The sequence below is a fragment of the Camelus dromedarius genome, chromosome 12 (genome assembly GCF_036321535.1).
Source record: "Camelus dromedarius isolate mCamDro1 chromosome 12, mCamDro1.pat, whole genome shotgun sequence".
Taxonomy (NCBI): domain Eukaryota; kingdom Metazoa; phylum Chordata; class Mammalia; order Artiodactyla; family Camelidae; genus Camelus; species Camelus dromedarius.
This window is the reverse complement of record NC_087447.1, coordinates 13,732,956-13,746,252: the sequence shown is the minus strand read 5'-3', so window position 1 is coordinate 13,746,252 and position 13,297 is coordinate 13,732,956. Positions and strand designations below refer to the sequence as shown.

The following is a 13,297-nucleotide window of genomic DNA, read 5'->3' as shown; positions in this document are numbered from 1 at the left end:
CCCTCCCTTCCTCTCCCCGAACCCCTGGAAACCATGATCTTTTTTTTGTTTCTGTAGCTGTGCCTTTTCCAGAATGTTGTTTGGTTGGAATCGTACAGTTTGTCGCCTGTTCAGACTGGCTTCTTTCATTTACTAATAGGTCTTTTAAGTTTCTTCCATGTCTTCATGGCTTGATAGAACTTTTTAAAAAAATTTTTTTACTGCACATATATTCTTAAAGTGAATCTTAAGAGCATGGCTCAGCATCTGTAACTCCTTTCCGTCCACTTCCAGGTGACTTGCTCATAGAGTTTTTGTTACAAGGCCCTTTTGGACTGTTTGGCTGGAAATATGACACCAGGAGTGGCCATTTGCTGTTGAAACAGTTTATGATGACAGTTACATTAATAAGATTCCAGGGCATATACACATGGCCTCCCATCCCTCAAAAAGTTATGAAAGCAAATCTAATTAAGTTATGTAGGCATTCTAGGAAGTCAGTTTATATATCCTTTTTATATTTTGAAGGGTGTTTAAAAATAGAAGTCGTGTCATGAGTGACACTGATATCTTTTGATGGCCATGTAAATTAGTATAACCCTTTGCAGTTTACATCAAAGGTATAAAAATATCTGTTCCTTTTTGATCTGGTGGTTCCAAGTTTGAGAATCTGTCCTAAAGAAATAATCTTAAGTACAGCAGAAGCCTTGTTATTTAGAAAGATGAATCTGAGCATTATCCATACTGGAGGGAAAATTTGGAAACCATGCAAACAAAGATCTGGCTTTTGGAGAATAGGTAACTAAACTATAGATTATCTGGTCATTGTAATTATTCAGCTATTAGAGGGGATGGCTGTGGAGAATGCATAATTACCATGAGGGGAAATTAGAGTGTAATTAAGTGAAACATACTAGGAGATGAAACTTTTGCACATTATGGAAAGAAAAGCCTGGAAGTAGATTCAGTGGAGTTGAATTTTATGGGGGGTTGTGGGTTGGGCTTTGGTTTATGAGAATTATCCTTAAAGATCTCATAAGTCTCACTGCTGTAGTGTATCAGCTATTAACTCTTTACTAATTGCTGTGTCTCAAAGGCTCTGGCCTCAGTATTTCAGTTCCTCCTCTGGAGATGCTGTCAGAGCAGTTAATCATGCACTGAACGGCCCACATGAATAATGCGATTCACAACCATTGAGAATCCCTTACAATGTCATACTTATGTCTATAGATTTCACCTGTTTTAAACAGACTGGCTTATCCTTGGTTGCTTTCACTGTGAGCAGTTCAGCCTTCAGATGCTGCTGGATCTTGCTTGCCTTCCTCTCTGGATCTCACCGCTTCTCTTGGCTTCTAGATCCAGACAAGTGAGAGTCACCCTCTGCGTCAGTTCCATTTCACCTCCTGGCCTGACCACGGTGTTCCCGACACCACTGACCTGCTCATCAACTTTCGGTACCTTGTTCGTGACTACATGAAGCAGAGCCCTCCTGAGTCACCAGTCCTGGTGCATTGCAGGTACGCAGGTGGCGATCCGTGCGTGACGGACTTCAAATGTAATGATAAAGATGGACACTTTGGGGGAAAAAAAGCCTAAGAGGGACTGCGGTAGGTAGGTTTTACAAATTCAATAAAGGTTTGGATAAGGGACTATGGATTTCTTGTTTTTTTTTTAAACTTTTTTTTTATTGATTTATAGTCATTTTACAATGTTGTGTTAAATTCCAGTATAGAGCACAATTTTTCAGTTATACATGAACATACGTCCATTCATTGTCACATTCTCTTTCGCTGTGAGCCACCACAAGATCCTGTATATATTTCCCTGTGCTACACAGTACAATCTGTTTATCTATTCTACATTTTGAAATCCTAGTCCCTTCCCACCCCCCGTCCCCCTGGCAACCACAAGTTTGTATACTAGGTCTATGAGTCTGTTTCTGTTTTGTATTTATTTATTTTTTTAGATTCCACATATGAGCAATCTCATATGGTATTTTTCTTTCTCTTTCTGGCTTACTTCACTTAGAATGACATTCTCCAGTAACATCCATGTTGCTGCAAATGGCGTTATGTTGTCGGTTTTTATGGCTGAATAGTATTCCATTGTATAAATATACCACCTCTTCTTTATCCAGTCATCTGTTGATGGACATTTAGGCTGTTTCCATGTCTTGGCTATTGTAAATAGGGACCAAATAGGGACCATGTCTTGGCTATTGTAAATTCTTCCCTAAGTCTTGAGACTTTAGAACAAGCGTTGGCAAACTGTAGCCTGTGGGCCAGTTCGGCTGCTTGCTTGGTATTTTTTTTTTAAATCATAATATATTTTAATTTATTTCTTATTTATAATGTTTTCTTATGAACTCTTTCAACCTTACAAAAAATATAGAGAATAACAATAATTTGATAAAGCATGATATATGTTTATTTGTTGATAATACATTACAGATGCAATTAAAGTCTCTGCTTACTAGTCTCCTGTCCCCTTCTCCTGCTTACATAGGTGAATGTGGTCCTAAAGTTAATCTCTATTCTTCTCTTGTGTGCTTTCGTATTTTATTACATACGTATGTAACTCTATAGTTTTATATAGCTTTAAACTTTTACCAGATTTTATAATGTCTACATTATTCTGCAGCCTGCTTTCTTTAGCATTTTGGTTTGTTATTTAACAGTGTTGGAACACATAGCTCTAGTTCATTTTATCTATTTAAGAATTTTTGTTGTTGTTGTTGGGGGAGGTAATTAGGTTTATTTATTTATTTTTAGAGGAGGTACTGGGGATTGAACCCAGAACCTCACGCATGCTAAGCATGTGCTCTACCATTTGAGCTATACCTTCTCCCAAGAATATTTTTTTTTTTGACATATGGAAATCGTACATCAATGAATGTGTACAATCTGATGAGTTTGGAGATAAGTATATCCCCGTAAAACCATGACCACAAGTCTACTTGGCTGCCTGTTTTTGAAATAAAGTTTTATTGGAACACAGCCATGCCCGCTTGTTTACATGTTGTCTATAGTTACTTTTGTGCTACAGTGGCAGAAAGGGTCCCTTGGTCTGCAAAGCTGAGGATACTTCCTATCTGGTCCTTAACAGAAAAAATTCACCACCCTCTCCTCAACAACAATAAGAAGTTAGATTTAAAGCGAAAGGAATTAATTTAGGACAGAAGGAAGGAGGGCCCTTGTCCTATGGGGAATAAATTGATGGAACTTGCCATCCTCGACTGTGGTGGCAACTTGAATGGGACTGAGATTCAAGAAGCTCTGACGAGGTGTTTTATTCGTGGCTTTGGACTTGGAAGTAGCTTTAGGACTTGGGCCCTAGTTCCAAGCTAGTACAATCTGACTCACAGAGGTTTCCATTGGGCCGATGGTTAACGGTCCTGGGCTTGCCCTTCGAACCCTGATAACGCAGGAGAGCAAGTGTGCACACAGATGGGGGAACTGGAGAGTTTTACGGCAGAGAGAGCCCGTGCTGATGTGCTCATTTCCCTTTCTTACTCAGTGCTGGGGTCGGGAGGACGGGCACGTTCATTGCCATCGACCGTCTCATCTACCAGATCGAGAATGAGAACACCGTGGACGTGTATGGGATTGTGTACGACCTTCGGATGCACAGGCCTTTAATGGTGCAGACAGAGGTGAGGCCAGCACCTGTGTTGGACAGTTCCCCCTTCCTGTTCGTGTTTTAAACGTTGCGTCGGGTCACACACGTGTGTTAAAACATTCCACCTTCCAGATCTTTCTGGCTCTCGGCTGTGAAGTGGCACTTTATTTCTTTTAAGATCCTAAACTGCTATGGGATTGAACCACCTGATACAGTGACACAGTGGTACTGATAGCAGCGATGGAGCTGCAAACTGGGATGGTATCAAGATTTCTCACCTTGCTGCCACTGGCTCACCAACTTAGCAAGTCTCTGAACTTTGGCTTTGGGTTTAAACTCATAAAAGTGGTCTTTTCACTCTTGGTTTCTAAGAAGGCCTAACCATCCTTTTTTTTAAAATTTTTTTTCTTTTTTAATGGAGGTACTGAGGATTGAACCCAAGACCTTGTGCATGCTAAGCATACACTCTACCACTGAGCTATACCCACCCACCACCATCCTTAAAATAAGCTAATGAAATGGACTTATCAAATATTAATGATATGAAATAGCATAATTCTGCTTTAAGCATTAACACAGCAATGTATCCTCACCCCGCCTTGTAACTGTTAAAGATCCTCAATGATCATGGCTGCAGGAGGATGGTGACCAACTGAGAAAATGCATGCTTAACATCTACAGTGTTGCTTGTGTAGAACTATTGGGTTTGGCTTTCCCTGAAATGTTCCTGATAAATAATGTGTTCAAGGCATATTCCTGGCAAGTAGATGAGAAATAGCCTTCCTCAAAGCTGTAGGGCTGAGTCCACCTTGACCAGGATGAGAGCAGAATACTAATCTCGTATCAGGCCATCACCGTGTACCAATTTAGAACTTTATGAACATGCGCTGTGCTTCTGGGTCCAGCAGGGAGTGTCCTAGAGGCCTGGGTACATTGCGTGCTTCGGGCTGAGCAGCCTGGCTGTGGTGGGAAGGGTGGAAGTCACCTCCTATGCTGGTCGGAAGAGAGATAATCTTTTTTTCTGACATAGCATCATAGTTCTCAGTCTTTTTTTTGCTTTTGAGGAACACAGAAATCTTATACCTGCCTACAGATTCTCTCATCCTTTTAAAAAATATTTTGAAAATAACATAAATTTGTTCATATCGAAGAATTTAACAGTACAGGGTTATATTGAGGACATTTTTCTCTTTTACTTTTTCTTTCCCAGTCCCACTCCCTAGAGGTAGCCAAGGTTTGCGGTTACATGTATCTTTGCAGGCTTCTTTATGGACATCTGTGAAAGACCACATGTGCACACGCACACACACACACACACACACACGCACGGAGCATATTTTAAAACTTGGGTCCTATTTTATACATGATGCTGCCCTGTGATGATTTTTTTTTCCTCTTACAGTGTGTGGATGTCTTTCTGTGTCAGCATAACCTCTTCCTCCTCTTTTTAGTGGCCACCTTTACATTCTGATGTGCTTACCTTAAGAGCTACCCTGATCCGTTACTCCAGTCTCTCCACTCCCCCCCCGCCCCCCAGTGGGTGGGGGACGCCCAGCTCAACCTCGATCATCCCCCTTTAACCCACCCCTCTACTGAGTGTACTCCTCATTCTGCACATCCTCACTAGCCAAGAAAATCTGGTTGGACTTTTGAGTGAATGTACGTGTGGGTTATTTCCTCCACGTTCTTTCTTTGCCTTTCCCTCAAGATTCTGGTCCTTCTTCTTGGGGAAGGGACCTGTAGGGAGTGTGCCCTGCCCCCTGGTTGAGAATCATTAATGGTGAGAATCTTGCCGTCTGTGGTTTCAGATTTCACCAGAATGTTATTACCTCTGGACACATGTTACCTGGAAGTGTTCTCTGTGGAGTGGGCAGGGTTGGAGGGGTACTAATGTCTGGGACCTGGGCTCATTTGCTTTCTCTCTTTCTCTTTTTAACAGGACCAGTATGTTTTCCTCAATCAGTGTGTTTTGGATATTATCAGATCCCAGAAGGACTCAAAAGTGGATCTCATCTACCAGAACACGACCGCAATGACAATCTATGAAAACCTCGCACCAGTGACCGCATTTGGAAAGACAAACGGTTACATTGCCTAATTCCAAAGGAAAAACCTTTCTGGAGTTTAACCAGACCATCACACCCGCAGCGAAGGGAAATGCCCCGATGTTGACGTGTTTCTCTATGTCTAATATCCTAATTCTTTGTTCTGTTTCGTTAGAACTAACTTGAAAGTGTGACGCTGCGCATGTCAAACACGACCGATGAGCAGTTGGGGCTGTCGGGCTGTAAATGGGTGGCGAGCGAATCATCTACATTCCTGATTACCGACAGGATGGGTTCACTTTTGTTTTTGTTTCTGTTTTTGTTTTCTTGAGAATTACAGAACACCAGGAAAAGTGAGCTATGATTTTCTTTTTTCTTTTCCAAGACATTTTTTTTTTAAAAGACTATTTTATATGATTCACACGCTAAAGCCAGGATTGTGTTGGGTTGAATATATTTTAAGTATCAGAGGTCTATTTTTACCTACTGTATCTTGGAGTCTAGCTGGTGGAAAATTACGTAATTGTGGATGCTTATCATGGAGGGAGGGGTACCCGGTGCCTCCTCTGCCTGGGTTTTCTATTTGAACATGTGCCTTTTCTGAATTGTGCTTCCACAGGCAAAACTCGGTAGATATCTCTATTTTTGTATTGAATCTCATAATTGGAACAGGCGGAATATTTAAACAGTAGTCTAGTATCAGAGGTTCAGCCTTCTCAGTAACATTCCTGTCCTCATCTAGAGGAGGTCTCCCCACATAACCCCCCAACTTCCCCATCCCCTGTTTTGTGTTCTCTTCTTTCTCCCCCTCTCCCCTCCTCTTCTTCCCCAAAGATGCTTCAGATGGCCACATTTTCTGCCCACTGGTTGAGTGCAAGTGGAAACTAAATATCCCCCGCCGAGGAATTTCTGTGGGGGGACACAGAGGAACCCCATGGTGACACAATAATCTTTTGTCATCCCCGCTCCACCTTTTTTCTCATTTCTGTGTTTGGTAAGAAGGATTATTTAAAGGTGCAATATGTGACTTAGTGATTCATGAGGCTCTCTTGGTAGGTAGTCACGTTTTACTCAGGTTGGCATTTTATGTGTCTCTGTGTGTCCATGTGCGTAGCGTGTGTGTGTGTTTTAAAAGCGTGGCAATCTGTGAACACTTGCGTGTGAAAACAGTGTCAGATTAATCCCTCTTTCCTCAAAGTCTACTGGCTTTAGTCTGTATTTGCAATGACACATATCCGTATCTACTGTATATATATATATATATATACATATATATATATACACTAAACTCTTAAAACAGTCATTCCTTTGAAATGAGGTGTACAAAGTTCGAATTTGTATCAAAGATGTAATTTTTATTTTTAAAACCTCTTTTCACTCTACTGCTGCTGTAATTACTTTGATTTTAAAAAAAAAAAACCTGTAGATTAATTGTGTTTTTTGGCTTTCAGGTGTGTCTCTACCAAGAATTTCTGAATTTATGTGGATTTATTTTATTGGTACATAATCTGTAAACTTCTCAAGGCATTAACATGACAGGATTTGTTTCTTTTTATTTTATACTGTGGCTCAGGTTCTATTTTGAAGATGTGTTGAGTTTATCCTCTGATAGGCAATGAAGTGTCCAGGTCTTATGAAGGAATTACCAGGTCCCCGGAGCTCCGTGGCCATTTTCCACAGTAGTAGATCCTGCTGTAAACTTAGGACAGTGTGTCCTACTGGAAATGGGAGTGGGGTCTCCTCCGAGGGCCCCGGCCACGGTTGGCCTGGGAGAGCCCGTCTCCCGACCCTGCCATGCTCCTCAGCTCGCCGGCACTTTGATGACTGACTGGACAGGGAGAATGAGTATCTTAGGGTTATGAAGGATGAACCACAATGTATTGAAGACCCTTGACTTGGCTCAGAGGTTGAGTGCTGTACGCCTCTCATCTCCCTTTCCCTGTGAGGTACTTAAAGGAATAAAGGAGAGGTGGTGATGTTGGTGTCGTGTGTTGGGACAACCTTACTTCCCGAGCAGAAATTGCACTTTTTGGCTGAATCCTTTGTTCTCTTGGGTCGTAAGCAGTTCAGTTCAGTATCGGGCCCTTCAAGGAGTGGGCTGGCGAGGCCAGGCTGGGTCCCCTGGACTCCACTTCAAAGAGGCCTTTGGCTCAGAAGGTCTGAATCAGGGAAACCATGCTGTTCCCGGGGTGTGGAGTGAAGCTGGGTTTGGGCGGGTGGCTTCCAAACCGTCATGCTGGTCTGCCCCTCGCACGCAGATCTTGGAGAGTTCCCAGACTTCTTCCAGGCAGCAGTTCCATGGGTCACACCCTTTCCCACTCCAGTTTGTCAGAAAACCATGGTGATGGGTGTCTAGCTGTCAAATCCCACATGGATACTATGCCCTGCCCACGTCATCAAGTCAGAGGGAAGGACTTGAAAGATTCCTTTAAAAGATAAAAGCAACAATAATGATAAACATATTGTATAAAAATGCAAAAAACAGAGATCCTCCGCCTTTCCGCCCGGTATGAGCTTGGGAAGTGAGCAGCAGCGCCACAAGTCGCTCTCCGACGTCACTCTCAGTCCTGGGAGGAAGGCTTGCGGTGCAGAGGTCTGGGTTCCAAATGGGCAGGTCACACGAAGGTCACCATGCTTCTCTGCATCCTGAAGAGGCCTGGGAACGGGCCAAGGCGGGTGGTGAGGGTATTTATAGCACAGTGATTGAAAAGGGAAGATGAATGTGTAAATATAAAGGACACATGGGCTGGAGGTTGGTCACAGAAAAGAGGCAGTGCTTTTGAGCTCCTGCCCCAAACCCTCCCAGGAACGATGACCGAAGACTGGAGGAGGGTGTGAATGCGCCTGCTCAGTATCTGACAACCGCGTACAGAGAGCCAGCCAGGGTGGGACTAGTTGGTTTAGGGGATTTAGTCCCTTGACATCTTCTCCCAAGAGCAGGGACATCTTGCCTCCAAAGGTGAATTTAGTGATGATTAGCACCAGGAGGAAAGGATGCTTGGGTCTGTTCCCTGTGGCCATAGAAAGACCTCCAGCTAGATTTTGGCATAATTGACTCCCCTGGATTTGGGCATCCCCGAGTCAGAAGCTCCTGGGGGTCGGGGGCCAGCTCCGCAGCTGATTAATGTCTGCTTTTCATCTGGGATGAAAAAGCCTGGTTTTCTGTCAAAATGCTGGATTGCACTTGTTGAACTAAACAAGTGTGGGTGACTGGTGTTGACTTGCCTCCAAAGTCCACGCTCTGAGTTCAGGCTACGTGGAGCAGCCGTGTACTCAACATGCCGTGGCTTCTCCCCGCCTTGGGGGCACCTATGAATAGGCTGTGTTGGTGTGGACTCTCAAACTGTAATTTTCTTGTAACTATTTTGGAATGATGCATATTTCTAATGTTTGTTATACCTGTACAGAGCATTGCTGTCGGTCGCTTTTTTTGTTTGTTTGTTTTTTAAGGAAAAAAAATGGCCTGAAAAAAATTTTTTTAAAAAGACTTACAAATACCAAATATAAAAAAGTGTCAGCACATTATGCCTTTGTTTGTTTGTTTGGTCCCCCCCGCCCCCCCCCTTACTTGACACCCCCACCATTTCATTTACCGAGCAGTTTGCTGGCCTGCGTCCAGCTGGGGCATCCTTTAACAAAAACACATTTCCCGCGGGATTTTCCACATGGTTTCGGTTTGCTGGGGCCGGTGTAACAAGGTACGGCAGACTGAGGGGCTTAAACGAGAGAAATTTATTTACTCACGGTTCCGGAGGCCAGAAGTCTGAGATCCAGGCATTGGCAGGCAGGCTGCCCCTGAGGCCTCTCTCCTTGGCCTGTAGACGACCATCTTCTCCCCGCGTCTGTCCACAGTCTTCCCTCTATGTGTCCCAGTCTCCTTTCTTAAAAGGGCACCAGTTGAAGCGAATTAGAACTCACCCTAATGACCTAATTTTACCGTAATTACCTCTTGAAAGACCCCCATCTCCAAACACAGTTGTGTTCTGAGGCACTGGGGTTGGGATTTTAGCATATGAACTCTGAGGGGGACGTAGTTCACACAAAACACACATCCGGGGTGTTAAGTGGAGAGGAGACGGGGAGAAGTGAGTGCGCAGCTAAGATGTGACTGCGTGTGCTCTCGGAGGTCGGATGTGTGGGTCTGCAGGTGGACAGGCGCCACTTGGTCGTGCATCCTTGCCGTAGACAAGCCTCCAGGGTTTTGAGAGAGTGTTTTGGTTGATGGATTCAGGGAATCTCAGAATAGCTGGGATTCTGTGGTAGTTTTCCTTTCATCTCACTCCCTTATGCCTTTGATGCAAAGTCTAAACAGACTGAGATGATTTTGTTTTGAGATTAAAAAAATAGAATTTTTTATTATTTTTCTTCTTTACGGAGGTACTGGGGATCGAACCCAGGACCTCATGCATGTTAAGCACACGCTGCAGCACTGAGCTATACCCCCCACCCCGCCTCTTCTGGAACCAGTGAATCCATTCTGCAGTGATGTACTGAGTGCCTACTGTGCATTGGCCACGATTCCTCAGTGGCTGAGGGTTCAACTGCAAACAAAGTGGACAGAAATCTCTGCCCCGTGGAACTTACATTCTGATAAGAGGAGACAGACAGCCAACGTGTGTGAATAAAGTCTTCAGGATCTTAGATGGGGGAAATATGGAGAAAATTAGCATCTCATGCCCTGACGCACCAGCTCGTGGCTGTCACACAATGGGTCAGAGCTGTTACACCGTGTCAGGGAGACAGCGGGGCAACTTCTGCTCGAGGGGAAGGGAAGAGAGGCTGTCTGGACGGCAGTACCCACGCCTGAGGCCTGTCGGGGAGACAGAGGGAAGTGCAGCACAAGTCCTGCCTGTAAGGAGTGGACCGTCCAGAGGGAGGGTCCGGGAGCACGTGTGATGCACATGTAAAACGCAGCCCGAGAAATACCAGAGGAGGTTGGAAGGGACAGGTGGCAGGGACCCCTGGAGAATAAGAGTGGGTGGCGCATGAGCAGAATCTTGAGCGGAATTTTCACAGCAGGACACAGGGAAGCAAAACGGTGGGGAGGTGTGCATGCTTTGCTTGGAGGACGGTAGGGACTTCGGTGAGGGGCGGGGCTGGGATGTGAGCATGCGGGGAGGGGGGAGATGAGGGGAGGTGGTGGCTGATGACCCTGACAAGGGACAGCCCTGGGACTGTATGCCTGGTTGACTAACTGTCTCACCCTTAAGATGCTGCACCAGGCGTGTGTATGTGTGTATGTATGTACGTAAGTAAACAGACACACAGACATATACACACACGTTTGCCTTCACTACTGTCTTTGGATGGAAACAGCATGAAGGTCGCAAGGGTGAGTGACCACAGCAGGATGGAAGGAAGGACACCCCAGACACTTGGCTGGGTAATAAAAGTAAAAGGTATGATTTCCTCCACAGCACAGGCTACGCTCCATGTAGCACGTTCAATGGGAGACATGTTCCCTCCAGGCTGCACTAGGTCCTCAGCGGCCAGTGCCATTGGGCAGATCAGGAAGGGGTCCCATCAGACCTTTCGTTTGCCTTGCTGATTGCACCCTCTCAATCTCTGTCTTCCTCTTCCCTTTCTTTCTTTATCTGTCGTCCTCCTCGCCTGTCCCAACCATCTGGAGACGACAGGCTAAATGCTGGCCTGCTTGCCAACTGCAAAATAACCAGTGACAATTCCAGCACATTCCTGAGTTGTTTACTGTGAAATCCTGGGTGAAGTCAGGTCACTTTTCCAGGCATGGATTCCCTTCGTCTGTTCAGGTCTGCCCGAGGTCTGTTGCTGTAATTATTTTTCTGATGAGGCAGAAAAGCACAGATCTGGAGCACACGACAGTGTAATTATTCCAGACGTGATTATTCCCCTCACTGAGGATAGAAAATAGTTTGCTTTGAAAGAGATGCTTCTGCATGGATGATGGTACAGAGGATGGTGCGGGTCCAAAAGTTTGGAGGCCCAAGCTTTTAGTTCTCTCCCTGCCCCAACTAAGTGGAAATCATAGAACTTTTCTACTTTTGATGAGCAGTATGTGCAGAGAGCTGAAGTTTGCCTGGAGTGTCTGGCGGGCAGCATCTGTGGCTTTTTGAATACACAGCGCCATGTGCCTGAGCAGAGGCGGGTGCAGGTGGACGTCCTATTAGAGCCAAGGAAGTTCAGAGCCTCAGTTCCGTAGGAGGGCATCTTCCACATGTGTTTTGAATCCATCCGAGTGTTTTGACTGCTACACCTTCCGCGGGGCAGTTTCCAGGCTTCAGCGTCATGTCCCTGCAGAGGATAAGTTCAGGAAGAAAGAAGATGGCAGGTAAGTTTTCTGCACGTGGGTGCGTGGTTATGATCTTGATGTGGTAACGTGCTGAGACACTCAGCATATTGCCCAGGGCACGTTAAACACCCAGTAAGTGTAGCTATTTATTTATCAGCTTAAATTTGTGTTGGTCATCTACCATAGGCCAGCAGTGGGCCCTCAGGATAGACGTTTGTGAACAAAACGGGCATGATCCCAGCCCTTGTGGAATTTAAGGGCCCACGGGAGAGACAGGAAACTAAGAAGGAATCGAACGTATGTCTGCGGACATGTGGAGGCTGGAATGGGAAGGCAGCCCCGGAGGGCGTGGGCAGGAGGGCCAGCGTGTGCCAAGACCCGGAGGCGGGAATGAACTTGGCACTTTGAAGAGTGGTGAGAAGACCATGGACTTGGGGCCCTTGCTGGGGATGGAGCAAAGGGCACCATATGAAGCCGGAGAGGTTGTCAGGGGCTGATCGAGTCAGCCTTCGTGAGCCGTGGTCAGGAGATGGGCGGTTAGTCGACAGCCAGCGGGAGGCCATCAGGGTTTCCACAAGAGTCCTGACGGTGCTGGTCACTGTAGGAAGAAAGAGATGCAGGAGGGGAGGCTGGAAGCAGGGAAGTCTGTCAGAGGCTCTGGTTTAGCACTGGTTTTGGAAATAGATGATGGTGACGTGGGAGGGTTGTGGCAGGGAATCTGCAGAGAGATGGGTGGATCTGAGATGGGTGATGCTGGTGGGCTGACGTATCCCCTCTCCTCTTGCACTTAAGACAAGGCTGTGCAATTTGCCTCGGACCATGGACGTGCACAGAAGTGACAGCACTCGTTCCAAATCTAGCCCGACACTCAAGTGTCTCCTGCTTCTAGCACTTAATTTGGTAAAAGACTACCCTTGTGGTGACAATGAGTGTGTATATGTCCATGAATGACTGAAAAATTGTGCTGAACGCTGGAATTTGACACAACATTGTAAAATGATTATAAATCAATAAAAAATGTTAAAAAAATAAATTACACATAGATGGAAAAAAAAAAAGACTACCCTTGTGGAGCCTAGAAACTGAGATATCATGGGAAATAAAAATCAAGTGATCACCTGGGCTCTTATAACAGCTAAAGTGGAAGTGAGAAAAGCAATTTATGGAACCATAAGGGAATAATTCCATTAAAAAATGAGACACGTGCATAAGAAGACAAGAACAACTCCGGAATAATGTGATGGTGGGGTTACAGGCGGCTTTTAGTTTTATTTTTACCTGCCTACATTTTATAATTTTTCCCAATGAGTACAGAGTACTTGGCTAAAGTTTTTATTAGTCTTAACATTTCTCCCCTTCTTGACTCAATACAATAAGCAACAACTTA

General features: G+C 45.0%; 1 protein-coding gene across 1 annotated transcript in view; it reads left to right on the top strand.

The window, feature by feature from the left end:
• The window catches only part of PTPRJ (protein tyrosine phosphatase receptor type J), a 153,034-nt gene extending 143,867 nt beyond the window's left edge, over positions 1–9,167 (top strand). Inside the window, exons 23-25 of the mRNA XM_031459580.2 lie at positions 1,336–1,496; positions 3,496–3,631; positions 5,537–9,167. Coding sequence (XP_031315440.2) covers positions 1,336–1,496; positions 3,496–3,631; positions 5,537–5,695 — 456 coding nt within the window. The 3' untranslated portion in view covers positions 5,696–9,167. The remainder of the gene's footprint in view (positions 1–1,335; positions 1,497–3,495; positions 3,632–5,536) is intronic.
• The last annotated feature ends 4,130 nt before the right edge of the window (positions 9,168–13,297 follow it).